The sequence below is a fragment of the Physeter macrocephalus genome, chromosome 16, assembly GCF_002837175.3.
Source record: "Physeter macrocephalus isolate SW-GA chromosome 16, ASM283717v5, whole genome shotgun sequence".
Classification (NCBI taxonomy): Eukaryota; Metazoa; Chordata; class Mammalia; order Artiodactyla; family Physeteridae; genus Physeter; species Physeter macrocephalus.
Window position 1 is genome coordinate 96,556,238 of NC_041229.1, and position 17,051 is coordinate 96,573,288.

Genomic DNA, 17,051 nt, shown 5'->3' on the forward strand with positions numbered 1-17,051 from the left:
CTGGGAAGATCTCACATGCTGCGGAGCGGCTGGGCCCGTGAGCCATGGCCGCTGAGCCTGCGCGTCCAGAGCCTGTGCTCCGCAACGGGAGAGACCACAACAATGAGAGTCCCGCGTATCGCAAAAAAAAAAAAAAAAAAAAATTAACCAAGGAAAGGGGAGTGCAAAGGAACGCAGCACTCCAGCCAAGGGAGCTGCATGTGTAAAGGCTAGTAAGAGCATGGTGCTTAAAGAAGGGTGGTGAGGAAGGAAGGTAGAAAGATGGGGCCACTGTGGGGTGCTTGTAAGCCATGTTTAGGGTTTGGGACTCTAGCCTAAGAACACCAGGAAGCCCAGTGCATGTATTGTCCCTCAGGGACACAGGCATTTTAAAGAATCACTCTGCTCCCACTGTGGAGGGTGGATTGGGGGGACAAGAATTGACACGGAGAGGTCAGTTAGGAGGCTGTCACAGTTGTGCAGTATAGATACAGTCTTAGCCTAAACCAGGTTGGTGGCAATAGGGAATGGAAAGAAAAGGACAGATTAGAGAAACACTTGGACAGTAGGATTGACAGGACCTGGTGAGCAGGGAGTCAAAGGTGACGGCCAGGCGTTTGGCTTGGGCAGCGAGGTGGATGACAGTGCAGTTTTTGAGATAGGGAATGCCAACGGAAGGGTGGTTTGAAGAAAAGAGCCTGCTACCCTTGAGGTGCCTGAAAGGCAATCAAGTAGAGCTCTCTGGCAGGGAGTTGGATGGAGTGACTTGGGGGTCTAGGTGAGCAGTCTGGGCCAGAGCTACAGACATGGTGATCGTCTGCAAAGAAATTGTCTCGGGAGCCGTGGGACTGGATGAACTCACGCAGGAACACAGTTGAGTAGAAGGGACCTAGGACAGAGCCCTGGGGTGCCAACACTTAAGGAGTTGGGAGGGGTGGTGGACCTGGTGAAACACCAAGGACAGCCAACCAGCTGATGGCAGCCAGGAGCCAACAGAATGGCGGGTATGGAGACAGGGAGCAGTCAGCAGGGTGAAGTGCTGCGGGGGAGTCCAAAAACACAAGGACAGAAAATGCCCACAGGATCCGGTGGCATGGACATCGCAGAGACTCTGGTGGGAGTGGTGAAGGCAGAAGTGGAGGTGGGCGTGAGGAAATGGAGAGAGGCTGGCTGCGAAGGGAGGAAAGAGGACCCAAGGGGAGAAGTCCGCAGGGTGACTAGAAGTTCTTTTTGTTTTGTTTTGTTTGCAACGAGACAAGATCATTTTCCCAATGTTCTTGGAGTGAACAGGGAAGAGAGGGAGAGATGGAATGTGCAAGGGAAGGAAGAGGGGAGGGCTCCAGAGCCAGGTGGAGGCCTTAGCCTTGGGCAGGGTCACAGGAGGGACAGGGGGTAGATGGGGATGCAGGTGAGTTTGTAGATTTGGTGGCTAAAAGTTGAGGTGTTTCCTACCTGATGGCTTTCATTTCCTAATCATAAGGAAGGAAGGTCATCTGCTGAAGGGTGGTGGGGAAGTGTGGAATAGGAGGTCTAAAGAGGGTGTAAAGGACTTCCCTGGTGATCCAGTGGTTAAGACTCCACACTCCCACTGCAGGGGCTGTGGGTTCGATCCCTGGTTGGGGAAGTTCCGCATGCCAAGCCGTGCGGCCAAAAAAAGAATAAAGAGGGCGTGAAGTTTGTGAAATAGTCATCATGAAGAGAAAGAGGGCATTAGGAGTCGAGAAAGAGAAAATGGTTATTAGAGGTAGTGGGAAAAGACTGGAATCTGGAGTCAGTCCCTCCAGCTCTGTCTCTTACCACCTCTGTAACCTCAGAAGAGTCACATAACACTTTGAGCTTCCTTTCCTCGTTTTCAAAAGGAGGTAATGACAAATGCTGCCTCAGACGATTGTTAAGATCAAATGAGAGAACACAGGTGTCAGTGAGTTGTGGAGATAAAGCAGTCTGCCGGCAGCAACTGATGATAAAAACAAGACCAATGATACTGTATGACAAGTGGCCCCAGCAATGAATGACTCTGTGGGTTTCCAGGAATGGGTTTCTCGGGCGCTGTTGAACAGTGGGGAGAAGTGCTTGGGTAGCCACGTGTAGCAGCAGCCTCAGGGCCCCTGGGACAGAGCATGGACTGAGGGAGGGATATCTTCCTCTGTAATGTAGACGCCCTTTTTCCTTTCTTCTGTAGAATCACAGACCCTTCAGTGCTTTCAGAAACTTTCATTTCCATCATTTTATTTCATCCCCAGGAGGTGAGAAATTTTGTTCTCATTTAATAAACAAGTAGCTGAGGGACTAAATAACTTATGCTCATAGCACAAATTAAACAGAGTCAGGACAAGAACTTGGGCCTCATTGTTTGATTGGTGGTGGTTCCATCAAAAATTCTGCCAGCGTGAAGTAGCAGGATGTGCACAGGGTCTCATCCTGGCTCTTTGGCTTTCTGGTCTGCAACCTTAGGCAGATTCCTTAACTAGCTGGCGCCTCAGGTTTTTTCCTCTGAAGCCTCCAGGTCTGTCCTTTCTTTGCCTTCTCTTTCTGCTGCAGGCCTGGGTTGCCAACTATGAGAGACCCCGCATGAATGCCAACTCCCTGCTGGCCAGCCCCACGGGCCTCAGCCCCTACCTGCGCTTCGGCTGCCTCTCCTGCCGCCTCTTCTACTACCGCCTGTGGGACCTATACAAAAAGGTAAGGGGCAGTGAGGGTGGCAGAGCCTGCCCCCGGTTGCAGCCAAGAGGACACCAGGCCCTTCTGGGCCGGTCAGTTACCCTGAAGAGAGGCCTTCCCTCTGGCTTAAGTGTGCGTACTGTCCAGAGAAGGTGAGGAAGAAGCCACATCCAAGAGATGCCAGAGCCAAGCACAACCCAAACTGCTGATCTAAACAAAATCCAGGTTCTCAAGTGGAGCAGAACAGCCAGAAAAGCCGACCTCAGGGTGTGACCCCAGAGGTGGCAGTTCTGCTGGCAGCAGGTGGATGGGGGCCAAGCAGTCAGGGTGGGAGGCAGGGAGGCTGAGGCTGGTGCCAGTTCTAAGGTGAAGAGCACAGCAGCCCTCTATGGGGCTGTGTCCAGAGCATTTAAAGGGGAGCCTGGGAGTGGCGGTTGCCCATCAGTGACGAGGAAATGACCCGGAGGGCTGAATGCAGGGCTGGATACGGACAATAGGTGGATAGCCCTGTAGTAATGCACCCACCCCCGGGAGGAGAGAGGACAACACATCCAGCTATTCAGATTCATCAGATTCATCCTTGCGTCTGCATTGTTTCACGTTGTCTCCTCATTCTTGCCAATATCTGGATTTTGTGGCATGCGGTAACTTTGCCAGCTTGGTGGGTAATCTTGTGATTTTAGGAAGATTATTATTTGCTTGGCAGTCTGATGGCTTAATCCTTTCATGGCCCCAGATCCAGGCTGTTGGGCATAACTTATTTAACCAAAATCTAGACTGAGCATTTTTTACGTGTGCTGATGAGAAAACTTACTTGGACGTTTTAGAAAGTGGAGCCCAACAGGGACTTTCGAGGACAAGGATCATGACCAGTCTTTGGGAGTTTGGTTCCCAGCGCAGAGTCCGGCAGCGCTATCCCTTTCCACTGGCTGCTGCTCTGCAGCCATCCTCAGGGCTCAGAGCAGTAGTGGGCACAGCCAGGGCCCAGGGCCCAGGGTTCCGTCTGCAGCACACCCTCCACGCATTTAGGGGCTTTGGAGCCACCAAGTTCATGGCAGCTCCAGATTCCTTTGTGGGGAAGTCCTGAGGGGCACTGCGCTGATAGCTGGGCGAGCGTTTGTATCCACGTGCTGTCCCACCCCACCAGGTGAAGCGGAGCAGCACACCCCCGCTCTCCCTGTTTGGGCAACTCCTGTGGCGAGAGTTCTTTTACACGGCGGCCACCAACAACCCCAGGTTTGACCGCATGGAGGGGAACCCCATCTGCATCCAGATCCCCTGGGATCGCAACCCCGAGGCCCTGGCCAAGTGGGCCGAGGGCAAGACAGGCTTCCCTTGGATTGACGCCATCATGACCCAACTGAGGCAGGAGGGCTGGATCCACCATCTGGCCCGGCACGCTGTGGCCTGCTTCCTCACGCGCGGGGACCTCTGGGTCAGCTGGGAGAGCGGGGTCCGGGTGAGTCCTCTCTCGGCGGGCAGCCCAGGGCAGCCCCCTTTTGGGCTGGGGGAGGGGCTGGGACCCCTGGGTCCAGGAGATTCCCTCCAGATCCTTCTTGGCTTGCCCTCAGCAGAAGGCTCTGGCTCCCTTCTCCACAGGGTGTGTGCTGCCTTGGGGGGAACCATGGCTGTAGGTCCCCAAGGAGGCTGATTGTCCCACCCTCCGTGCATCTAGGTGTTCGATGAGCTACTCCTGGACGCAGACTTCAGCGTGAACGCGGGCAGCTGGATGTGGCTGTCCTGCAGTGCTTTCTTCCAACAGTTCTTCCACTGCTACTGCCCGGTGGGCTTTGGCCGCCGCACGGACCCCAGTGGGGACTACATCAGGTGAGGATGCGGACCAGGCTCTCCGGTTTCTGACCACTTTGGCTTCCTCCTAGGGCGAGATATGCTTGGCCTTTGATGGAGACTCCAGCGTGCTGATGGGTCGTCTGGTGTGTATGTTTCAGGCGATACCTGCCCAAATTGAAAGGGTTCCCCTCTCGATACATCTATGAGCCCTGGAATGCCCCAGAGTCGATTCAGAAGGCAGCCAAGTGCATCATTGGTGTGGACTACCCACGGCCCCTCGTCAACCATGCCGAGACCAGCCGGCTCAACATTGAGCGGATGAAGCAGATTTACCAGCAGCTCTCCCGCTACCGGGGACTCTGTAAGGAGCCCTACTCCCACTGCCACCCCCTAGTTCCCCGAAGGAAAGGACAGCGCCACAGGCTCAGGGGGTGTAGACAGAGATTCCCAGATGTTTGCAAAGGGAGGCCGCCGAGCACTGTCTTCCAGGCTGTTGACTTGACTTCCCGGTCACAGGCGGGCCTGGATCAGGCCTCTCTGAATTAGTTGTGGCCAGTGGGAAGCGAAGGAACCTTGATGTCATGGCCCAGCACCCCCTGCCTTGTACCTCCCTGCTCTGGGGCCCTGTACAGTCCTGTGAGATTGCATTCTGATTATTCCCCTACCTCTTGCCCAGGTCTGCTGGCGTCTGTCCCTTCCTGTATGGAAGACCTCAGCAACCCAGTGGCAGAGCCCAGCTCGAGCCAGGTTGGGAGCATGAACAGTGCAGGTAAGCGCGGCTAAGCCTCCCATGTCCCGCGCCTGCCCCAGGGCCGCTGCAGAGCTACTACCACTCCAGTCACTGAGGGCTGAGGGTGGAGGCCAGAACCAAGTTATGCCCCGGTAGAACTTGTATTCCACCGGGGAGACAGATGGTAAAGGAGCCATGCAAGATCATGTCAGACAGCAAGTGCTTTGGGGGAAAATAAAATCGAGTGACCTGATAAAAGAGGGCTGGGGAAGGGGGTTACTTTAGATGGAGGACCAGGGCCTCACGTCGTGAGCAGAGCCAGCCTTCTAAGAACAGGGGGAAGAGCATTCCAGGCAAAGGGAATAGCAAGAAAAGACCCAGAGATGGAAACAAGCTTACCCATTCCAGGAAGGAGAGGAGGGAGGCCAGTGGGGCTGGTGTGTTCTGAGTGAGGAGCTGGAATGAGAGGAGGACAGACACAGCAGGAGTAGCAGCGTGTAGACTGGGCGTCCACGAGGAGGATTAGGATTCCGTTGTCAGTGCAGGGAGAAGGCACTGACGGGGGTCAGCAGGGCAGAGGTGTGACCTGGTTTATGTTTTAAAAAGCTCACTCTGCCTGCTGTGTGGAGGGCACAGTGTGGGCAAGAGCCCCCGAGTATAGGGAGGCTGGAAAGGAGGCGACTGTAGTTGTCCAGGCAGGTGGCGGGAGAGAGGAGTAGATGGCCTTGCTGCATTCTTATCCGCTGCCCTTCGGCTCCGGGACGACGATCAGCAAGCTCAGACTGGCAAGAACGTCAGGGATTTTCCTAGTTCCTAGTTTGCCCAGCCAGGTTGGCTCCCCAGGTTAGGGCACTGCTCTTTCCGGCTTCAGGAGGCCAGTTACAGAGGGAATGCCTCACCTTCAGCGCAAGGATGGCCGACAGGCCACATCAGCCTCTGGCCTGGAGCCCAGGGGATTTGGGGCCCAAAAGCTGCCTGTATTGCCAGCAGGCCTGGTCATGCTCTCCCTGGATATTTCCAGGCAGAGTCACTGCTGAAAGGAAGGCCAGGGGGCAGGTCTGAGAAGCAACGTGCTGGTTGCATTGATGAGCAGGCTCCCTGCCCCCTAAAGAGCTGCTGCGGCACGGTTGAGCGTCACCTTGGCTCCACACACAAGTCTGTGTGACACTTTGACCTGCTTCCCTGCAGGCCCGAGGCCACTGCCCAGTGGCCCAGCGTCCCCCAAACGCAAGCTGGGAGCAGCGGAGGAGCCACCTGGTGAAGAACTCAGCAAACGGGCCAGGGTGGCAGGGTTGCCCCCCTCAGAGCTGCCGAGCAAGGATGTCTGAGAGTGAGTGACAGCAGCTGAGAGTCAGCTTCAGGGACGGGCGTGGGAGAGAGGTGGGGTGAGTGTGGAGAACTGCCCTGCCAGCTGAAGGTTAAAACCCACAAACTAGATTAAAACCTGGTAGGGACTGGGTGCTTTTCTAGGGTTTCAGCTCAAATTCTACCATCCTGACTTCTATACCTTCTAATACTAAAAAGAGAATTGAAAGATAAAGCCTTGTTCTTTCTTTGCCAGCTAAGGGGAAAAAAATTTGACTCTTTCTACCTATCAAAGTGAGCCAAATCCAGAAAAAGAAAGCAGAGACCCGATGTGAAGCTGTGGGAGAAAGAGTCCCAGGGCAGGGTCTGGGGGTGCTCCGGGCCCTCTGCCATCGCCCCGACAGGCTGTGTCCTGTAGGCTGGCCAGCAGAGGGCAGCACTTACCTTCAGAATTCAGGCTTAGGGACGTTTGGAGGCTCACTTAGCCCAGCCCCACCTGAGGACCAGAAGACCCAGGCTCCCTATCACCTGTGCCTCTTACAGCCACTCCTCCATTCGTGCCTTTACTGTGGCTTCAGCTCTGCACTTCCCTGGCAGTGCTCATCTTCCTTGAAAGACCCGTGAATGTCTCAAAAAACAAAAACAAAAACCTGGCTCTTCCTTCCCCAGAGCAAGAAGGGCCTTTTATGCCTTTCTGGGGGAGATATAAATTACTGTCCCCTTTCAGTCATCATCTCGGGCTTTTCCTTATGTGCCATGTCTGCATCATGAGGTTGGAGGGTGATTTTCTCCAGGGAGCCAATTCTTTTTTCTAAACCCTTCTGCTTCAAGCCAGGTGAGGCCAACTGGTTTGCATGTCTAGACTTGAATGCCGGTGAGACGGCGAGTGTTTGATGCCTGTGCCCTTTTCTTTACTAGGCTCTTTGTCTTAGACATTGCAGATGGACAGATTTGTTATCTTGTTCTGGGAGTACCGGCAACCTTAGGTACTATTCTCTTAGTTACCTCTTAACTCTGTGGTACTAAGCATAGTTCATTCTGTCTTACAAACCTGGAACTTTCCAGGGTGATACTCTGACTTTCAGGTGAGAAGATTAAAGAACAGAGAGGTTAAACGTGTGGGTCATGGCTCCTCAGAGGTAATGGCATCCAATTCACCTTGAAACTGTTGCCAGCAAGTGTGTGAGGAAGGGGAGCATAAGACATAGAAAATGTGATACGATGCCCATCCACAAGGGTTTAATAGTCTGCTGAGAAAAACAAGACAAATAACCTGTAATTCCTGGACAAATGATACAGACTCTACCAGCTTATCACAAGACAGTTATTGGTGGGCCAGAGTGATCAGGGAGTACAGCACAGAAGGTTACCCCAGGGGACCCAAAAGATGGATTGGATTTAGACAGCAAGGAGAGCATTTCCAACAAGAAAAACAGCTTAATGATTACATGATCTTGTACACATTACTTAACTGCTCTGAGACTCAGTTTCCTCACCAAAAATTAGGTTCTTGTTGAAAGGATTAAATGATGAAATATATGTGTCAGGGATGTGTGGGGCTGCTAGTTGCAGAAAACCTGACTACTGCGTCTAAAACAAAGAGGGATTTGGTTTTCTTACTGAACAAAATGCCCAGAGCTGGGTGCTGCTAGTTTTGGTTTGATGGCTCAACAGTGTCAGAGCCAGTTTTTCTGAGATTCTCTTGTCTCCTGGCCTCAAGGTGGCTGCCACAGCTTCAGCCATCAACTCCTTGTTCAAAGCAAGAAAGAGAAGGAAACACAGAGACAGCTGCACTCATTCATACAATAAACATACGTCAAGTGATCACAGTTTGCCAGACACCGTTGTAGGCACTGGATATAGTTGTGAACAAGACTGACAAAGTCCCTTCCCTCTTGGGTGCATCTCTGTGGGAGGAGACAGACAGTAAACAAATAGCTACATCATGTGTCAAGAAGCCCTAAGTGGTATGAAGAAAAAATAAAGTCAAGTAAGAAGGTAGAAAGTTTGGGGCACAATGGAGGTTGCAGTTTTATATTATGAGGGTTGTCAGGGGATGCCTCTCTTCCTTTTTCATCAAGAAAATAAAAGCTTTCCCAGGATACCCCTTCCCCAGCTTTTCACATTGGCCTCATGAGCCAGAACTGAGTCACAAAGCCTCCCCAAAGCTGGGAAATAGGGATCTGGGTTGTCAGGATTGGTTAGACCATTGATTTCCAACCTGAGTGAGCAGTGGAATTCCCTAGAGGATTTGTTAAGCCGCAGATGGCTGGGCCCCACCCCCAGAGGTTCGTATCCGGTGGGTCTGGGGTGGGACCTGAGAATTTGCATTTCTAACAAGTTCGCAGCAGTTTGATGGTGCTGCTGTTCTGGTACTGTACTTTGAGAATCACTGACTTGGACCATTCCTGACCCATTGTCTGGGCCACGTCTATGACCCACTGAACAAAATCCAGATTCTGTTAGCTAGGAAGTGTAGATACTGGTCAATAACTCTCTACGTAATATACAGGGCACTTAGCCCAGTGCCTGCCTTACGAGTTCATAAATAAAATGGTAGCTATTATTATTATTATGGATATTGTTATTATTTTTTTTTAACTTTTTTTTTTTTTTTTTTTTGGCGGTATGTGGGCCTCTCACTGCCCTGGCCTCTCCCGTTGCGGAGCACAGCCTCCGGACGCACAGGCTCAGAGGCCATGGCTCACGGGCCCAGCCGCTCTGCGGCATGTGGGATCTTCCCAGACCGGGGCACGAACCCATGTCCCCTGCATCGGCAGGCGGACTCTCAACCACTGCACCACCAGGGAAGCCCTATTATTTTTTTAGGAGAACATAAGGTTACAGTTGGGTCTGATCATGGAGGGTCTTAAATGTCAGGCAGATGGAGTCCTTGGTGTACTCTGGGAACTAAGGAGCATTTTGGAACAGGAGAGTGAATGATCAAATTGGCATTTTGGGGAGATTAACCAGGCATTGGGCTGGGCCCTAAGAAGGAATGGTGGGGGGAGAGAGCCAGCTGAGAGTCTGTGGTGGTGATTCCAAGTGGACATTGCAAGGGTGCAGAGGTCCACACTGGTCTCTTGCCTTGTGGTCCAGGAGATATCCATCAGCCTATCGGGATCTTAAGGACTGATTCTCAAGGTTTAGCGCTTAATCATGGCTAATTGATTGGAAGTGAGGACCCGGAGGTCAGAGGACAGGACAGATACTCATGTTCTTTGGAAACCCTGAGAGAAAAGAGTTTCTTGGTGAAACTTGTGCTTTGCTGTGTGCTGGTGGTGCACCTGGGCCTAAAGACGGCGAGCATCCGCCTCAGTAAAACAGCGATAATAGCATCTTGTCACCTGCCCTACCCATCGAGCATACACATTGGGGAAAGAAAATGAAAAGCCATACGTGAAAAGCCTTTGAATAAGTAAAACGCACCACGCAGGTGAAATCACATTACCACCTTGCATATGCTTCTCAGGGTGTCTTTGACCGTGTTATTGTTACTTCGGTCAGGGCCAGCACGCTGAGCTGGATGGACCACAGAGCAGTGGCCACAGGGCCTGTGTTGATACAGTCGTATTGACCCTTCCCCCTCTCCTCTCTGTCAGTTTTAGTTGTGTGACTTAGGGCAGGATTCATAACCTTTCTGAGATGGTTTAGCTAGCTGTAAGGTGTGAATAATCATTCTTTACCAGCCTGAAGGCTCCATCATGGACCTTTTGAGGCCATGTTTAGCTCCAGCCTCTATAGTTTTGTGATTCTGTTATTTCTAATGCCTCAGGCCTGGGCCAGACAATGATGTAAACTGATCTTGTGGGAAAACATACCCTGATATCCGTCAGTTCCGTGTTTACCTCAAACCCACATCAGTATCTGTTCTCTATTTGGTTATCGTACAGTGTTCACTAAACTGAAAAATAAGCCAGCGCCAAATAGCTCCCATTTCAGCTGCTTCCCCATAATCCCCAAAGCTGCTGACTGCTCAGGATTCCATCAGGCTCGAATTGTGTACAGATTTTTCTTATTGGTCTAATTATTTTAACAGTTCACGTGATCCGTTTGTCCTTCTGCTGGTACATGGTGATCTGCTGAGAGAAGCCCATTGAATATAAAAGGTTCATGGCAAGGATCTCCTCTTCCCCTCCTCCGCCGAAGTTCACCCAAGCTCGGTTAGCCCTGGGGCTTCGCTGAGGAAAACCTGATTTCTGGAATCTCTTCATTGTCTTTTTGCCATTTGTTCCATGTATATCCTTCCTTACGTGAAATAATGTGTGTGAAAGGCACTGGGCAACCTGTAAAATGCTGCCCAGCGGAAGCGGAGGTCGTGTGGTGGTCAGAAACCCCATCGTGCTGCTCGCTGCCCGGGAGCCTTCACACAGGCTCTTCTCACCTCTCTGTCTCTCAGCTCCTGAAACAAGAAGTTAGTTGGGACTTGGTATCCCCTCACACTTTCCCTGGCACTTACTAAGAAGCTGTTGACTACTGGACGTCCCCTCCCCTTTGCCGTGTGATTTCTGTGGTGCAGGAAGGGCAAGCGTGTAGTTGACATGAGGAATGAGACTGAGCTAAGAGCCCAGCTTTGTACCCCATCCAGGCCCAGCTGCGCCTCTGGCCTTCCCTGCTCCTAACCGGGAGCTGGCAGCAAACCCGCTGCCCCTCGCGAGCTCCTGGGCACTGTGACTCACCCCGTGTGGTGGGGAGGGGTGACCTCTGAGACCTGGTTACAGGCTCCCAACAGTTTCTTCCCGACCTTGAGCTGTCGTGTCTCCTCTGCTGACACATGCTCACGCGTGCACGGTATCCGCCCACCCCTCCTGGGCTGGGAGCTGGGGAAGGGTGGACTTGCAGACTGGGTTTCTTGTTAGCATCCAGTGGGTGGGAAGGGGTGTGAGGGCACAGGTACCCAGGGGGACCGTCCTAACTGACATGGGCACGCCGAGGGAGGCGCTCGTTAACTTATTCTGTGTTCCAGCCACTTCTGCTTCTTGTATTAATGACAGGTTGAAAGAGTTGGACAATCGTGAGGTTGATTTTTTTTTTGTTTGTTTAGTACATGTTTTATGAGTTGATTTTTCCCTAGTGCCTCTCCCCTAGCTGTTCTTCCCTTTCTTTTAGTGCTGCTGTCCTCATTTTCCTGCAAGGCCTCATCTGATTTCCCCAGCCCCCTTTTTCTGCAGACTTATGCCCTAGCTTGAGAACAAGAGCACAGGGACCGTCTAATTATCTGCTGATGGAGCAACTTGAGTAACTAGTTGAACAGGCCTCTAGAGACTAGCTTTGTGGACAAGGGTAAGCTGGTTCTTCCAAACCTTGGTTTTCTGTTTGGGTTTTTGAACCCATCATAGAGGGTTGTGGGTCACTGGGGCTTATCTGAGGCCAGGACACTGCCACCTCCCTTCATGAGTCTGCCCCATACCTAGACCACACCCAAGTCAGCGTAGGTCTGAATGAATTGTTATTATTATAGCCACCTGCCTGCACCTCACCCCCTTATCTTCTAAGCTTAGGCATCAGTTCTTAAACCCTCTTTGGGTTACCCTTGCTTTGAAGAGGGTAGGAGGATGGAGGATGGAGCCTCTTCCCAGAAAATTGCACCTGTTTGCACACACAGAGAAATGTACACATTTCTCTTCCTGGTCTTCGTGGACTGCCCCTTAATCCTATCCTTGGACCCCTTAAGGATCCAGGAACCCCCAGAGTAAGAGCCTTTGTTCTAAGGACTCTTAAAGCACTCTTTATCTTCCCCCATCCCTGAAGGTGGAGAAAACACAAGAAATGGAGATAGTAGGTAGGAGGACCTGTTGTGTATGCTCTTCAAGCCGGAAATTTTCAGTTTCAGAAGAATACTCATCTCTTTGGCTTAACAGTAGGGGCCAGAGAGATAGATCTATGTATAAAATATATATCACAATCAGCATGTTTCAATAAACATATGTACACTTTATATTTAACAAATATATTTATTCGTAGTGAAAAAATATGGCTAGGTTATTATAGTACAAGCTTAAAGGGAAAATTGTTGAAAATATTTTAAAGAGGCACTCAGTACTGACCCCTACAGGTACCCACTCCTACGTTGGCTCTTGATTTTTCCCAGCTTCTAGATAAATTATCATCATCCAGTTAAAATCTTCTTCACATTTAACATTTGTCTGAAAAGGGTCGCATGTGTCAGAAGACTGCTTTTGAATCCCTGACTCCAGTGTCTTCGACTCTTGAGGGCATTTCCCCTTTTCTGTTAATGTCTGAACTTCCATTTATGTTGCTTGGATATTAGTCTTCATGCCATCATATTGATTTCTTTTTATATCCTCTAAAAGTCTTAATGAGCAATACAATAATATAGAGATTACTTAGTGGTAAAAATACAGGTTTTGGAATCAGACAGACCTCGGTTTCCCGTCTTGGCTCCGCCACTTCTGAATGCTCTAGTCTTGGGTAATTTACTTATCCTCTCTGGCTTCCGTTTTCTCATCTGTAAAACTGGAAGCCATATCTTCAGGGTTCGTGGGATTGCAAGCTGTATTAGTTTTCTTGGGTTCCCACAACAAAGTGCCACAGACTGGGTGACTTAAACAACAGAAATTTATTCTCTCATAGTTCTGGAGGCTAGAAGTCTGAGATCAAGTTGACCGCAGCGTTGGTTTCTTCTGAGGCCTCTCTCCTTGGCCTGTAGATTGCTGCCATCTCCCTTTGTCTTCAGATGGTCTTACCTCTGTGCGTGTCTGTGTCCTAATCGTTTCTTACAAGGACACCAGTCATTTGGGATCAGGGCCCACCCTAAGCACCTTATTTTAACTTAATTACCTCTTTAAAGACCTTCTCTCCAAAAACGGTCACATTCTGAGGGGGTTAGGACTTCAGTGTATGCATTTGGGGGGACACAGTTCAGCTGTAACACAAGTGTATAGTGCCTGGCCCATAGTAGGCTCAGTAAGCCTTCTTGTTATTATCTGTCTGACCATCATTTAAAAGGTACAAACTTTTAACGGAGGCCTGCATGTCTCTTTACTCTCTCAGACACACTAGACCTATTTCAACAGGCAACCCAGCATTATGATGGGCTTACCCTGTCCTCTGTTATCAGACATGAGGCCATTTCTTCCCTTTGCCCCAGATTCAGGATGTTATAAATCTTTAAAGTGAGTCATCCTTGCGTCTCCTCTCCCTGCCCCTCAGTCTTCTAGCACAGTGCCAGGGTTCTCTTATCTCTGTGTGGAAGTTTTCTCACCGGCTGATTGTGAACTCAGTCGTTGCCTTCATCTTCAAGATGACTGGTCCCGGCTGGCTTCTCTTCCAGCCATTTTTTTCTGATTCTCCGTCTCTGGCAGCAGCCGCTGTGCCTTGATTCAGAAACTGCCCTTGTCATATCTGAGCAAGCGTTACCCAAGGCCTCAGGTGAGTGTCCGTGGCCTCCTCCCCCTTCTCTGCTGCTCTCAGGCAAGGGGCAGAGGAGGCCCAGAGGGTCCGCGGGGGACAGCTTGTCCACGTCAGCACCCCAGAGGGCCAGTGTTTGGGCACCTGCTGGCATCCCAGCAACAACCTTGTCCCCAGGTACCGTGGCCCGTTCGGTTTACTCTGGGCTCTTCCCGGTTCCCCAGAGGAGCAGCTGGAGGAGCCATGTCCCTGGGCAACTGAGAGCCTCCTGAACGCTCCCTTTTGCCCTTGTTTTTCTCTTTCAGCTGCAGTGCCGTGACTCTGTGAGCAAAGCCTGGGTGCCCGAGCAGCCACCGTGGCAGCAGAGTGCAACCTGCAGAACAGCTGATCACCTCCAGAGATGGAGCAAGCGTGTGCGTGTGTGTGCGCGTGTGCCGAGGAAGGAGTGGCCCGCCTGTTTGCGTGTGCATGCGTCTGTTTACACTCCTGTGGTTCCGAACACTGCCTGGGCTGGAGGAGTACCTGTAGCAGCTTACCTCAGCCTCTGGACACCAGGCTAGAGGTCATGGCCGTGACTTTCACCCCAGACCTGTCCCTGTGAGCCAGCTGCCTTGTCTGAATAGAAGAGTGGTGGGACCTTAGCTGGGATCCTGGCATCTGCCCCCCAACCCTCCCTCCCTCCCTCCCTCCCTCCTCACGTCAGACTGCCGAGCAGGGGGGAAGCATTTCTGGCTCTTGTCCAGAGTGTGGGATTCTAGAGGCAGCTAGGGTTCTGCTGAGTTCCTGGGCAGGCTGGAGGGGATGGGTGTGTCCAGACATAGTCCCCTGGCCTGGCTTCTTATTTTAAAATTCCCTGCCACTGGGTTCTCCGGACTCTTCCTTGGGGAGCTGGGACTGAGCACGAGGCTGTAGACAGATCTGGAAACTTTGCATCATCGTGCAGAAGTACAGCCAGGCACCTGACTGGAGTGCTGCATGCACAGTATCATAGATGATAGCTGAGAAGAACATCTCCCTCTTCGGGGCTGAAAACCTGAGGTTAGAAGTAGAAGGCCGGCTCTCACTACTGTTCCCCAGAAGCTGAGAGCCGGCCCCAAAGCTGACTGGAGTCTCAAGTGCCTCCACCGGGAGGAGGCCAGGTTCCTGGTGGTAGGAAGCCCCCTGGCTCCTCTCGCCACTCTCCATGGCATCTCGGTGCTGCCACCGAGCTCAGCTGACACCAGCCAGGGAAGCCATTCTAGTCTGCACTCTGAAGGCTTGCACAGCCTGCCCGGGGCTGGTCAGCAACCGAGCTGCCACGCCAGCTCTCCCCGTAGCTGGACCTCAAAGACCCAGGCAGGTGGACTGCGGGGGACAGTTGGGAAAGACCCAAGCCGAGATCCCACCCAGCGCACCAAGCCTTCCGGAAGCAGCAGGTGGGAGGTTTGACCCAGAGAAGCCAAGGCCTTGCATTCGAGGGGCAGCCTGTACCTCCCACCTCAGCCTCCCACTGTCGGGGCTGTGCTGAGAAAGACACCATGAAAAGGAGGGCTGTGCGGTCAGCTGGAGCAAGTCTTCCTTCCACCCATGGCCTGCACTTGAGCCACAGCTTGTGCGTGTGTATGTGTGTGTGTGTGTGTGTGTGTGTAGCTGAGAGGCCAGTTCCTCTTGGGATTGTTCACGTAACATTAAGCTGGCCTCTGGGCCTTCTCCTCTCTACCTCCCCTGTGACCTTCCCCGGCCTCAGAGCTGTTCATTCCCTTGGCCCCAGCCCTGCCCTTCACTGTCCTCTGTCCTGGGACCGGAACCCTGGGTCAGGCCCCTGCCTCCTACATCTGTCCAGCACATCGACAGGCTTCTTCCTGAGACGTCCTCAGGCTTTCTCAGCCAGAGAGCTGCCTTTAGAGTCCAACTGTTGTATGTATGTCACCCTCACTAGAAATGTCCCATAATCATGTGGGGAGAACAGGGCACCGGTGATGGCTTTTTCTGCAGCATTGGGTTGGGGGCTTCACTGTTCCCTTAGCCCCAGCCACGAGGAAAGAGAATCGGGGGCTATTGCCAGAAGGAGAGTAGAGCAAGCCTGGAAGGGCCAGTCTGAGAAACTGAGAAGGCCAGAGGGCTTAGGGCCAGAGTCAGTATTTATTTAGCACCACCTTCAAATGTCAGGATGATTCCCTTTTTCTGCCCATTTAAGAATGGTTCTCTTCCCTAAGGTACAAGTTGGCAGGACCACCTCCCCCTACGTCTCCACCATCCCTGGCATGCGTCCACTCCGGAGCTGGGAGGGGCAGGGTGAGGAGAGGGTGCATCCAGTGGCCTGGAGCGCCACAATCGCTTCGTGCCTCCCGTCTCCTGGCCCAGGTGTCCCTGGGGACTCCTGCACAGCATTGCCCCAAATCCTGATCCAAGGGCCAGCATGGGGAGGAGATGGTCGCAGGCCAAATGCACTTTATACAGAGATTTTCTATTGCTGAGAAGGTGTGTTTCTCCCACAGTTTTTTTGTGAATATTCATGTGTTTCATAAATGTCTGATCCTGTCTGAGCAGAGCTGTGCTGTTGTCAGTTTTGTGGGAGGTCTGGGGACTGGGAGGCAGTGGGGCTTAGCCCGCATGAAGCCTTAGGCCAGACCGTCTTGGTTCTGCTGGACCAGGAGCCTCTCACCCGCCTTGGAGGTGGCAGGGAGGAGTGGATGGGAGATGGAGGATCAAGGAGGCTCCTAGTTGAGCAGCTGGAGCAACTAGCGGTCTAAACTCAAGAGCTTGGTCAGAGTTGGAGGTCAGTCGGCCATAATGGTACAGAGCATGCCAGGGCCAGGATGAGGTTCCTGAGTGCTGTTCTGCAGTGACCCAGCCTCTCGGCCCACTTAAACGGCCCCAGGCTGGGGATCAGTCAATGGCAGGGCCCTCTCCAGGCCCTCAATCCTTTCTTTACCTCAACTCAGCCACATAAGCTGCAACTGCTTGGTGCAGAGGGGATGCAAGCCCTCTGCTCTGGCCACGTAGTCAGATCTGCCCACAGACAAGCCCAGAGCCTGGATGCTGACTTTGTCTCGTGTCATCTGGCCAGAGGGGCCCCTCTCTACGGTGAGCATGGGCTTTCCTGTGAGGGTGTCTAGTCTTGGACCACTGGACATGAGAGCTTTGTTAGCCCACACCCCAAATTCCTGTGGGATGGGGTTCGGGCCAGGCCAAGAAGACCACAAGCTGCCTTGCACAGAGTGAGAAAGGGGAA

General features: G+C 52.2%; 1 protein-coding gene across 3 annotated transcripts in view; it reads left to right on the forward strand.

Annotated features, from left to right (window-relative positions):
• Positions 1-16,362, forward strand: part of CRY2 (cryptochrome circadian regulator 2) — a 34,000-nt gene extending 17,638 nt beyond the window's left edge. Inside the window, exons 6-13 of one of the 3 annotated variants that reach the window (XR_003683613.2) lie at positions 2,521-2,661; positions 3,788-4,099; positions 4,316-4,467; positions 4,590-4,792; positions 5,108-5,200; positions 6,350-6,491; positions 13,792-13,858; positions 14,143-16,362. Coding sequence is in view for 2 of the 3 variants with exons in the window: in XM_007124976.4 (XP_007125038.1) it covers positions 2,521-2,661; positions 3,788-4,099; positions 4,316-4,467; positions 4,590-4,792; positions 5,108-5,200; positions 6,350-6,489 (1,041 nt within the window). In the remaining variant the exon portion in view is untranslated. Of the gene's footprint in view, positions 1-2,520; positions 2,662-3,787; positions 4,100-4,315; positions 4,468-4,589; positions 4,793-5,107; positions 5,201-6,349; positions 6,492-10,505; positions 10,529-13,791; positions 13,859-14,142 lie in introns of those variants that run through there. The other 2 variants (XM_007124976.4, XM_055091525.1) reach the window with 2 other exon arrangements.
• Positions 16,363-17,051: the final 689 nt, after the last annotated feature.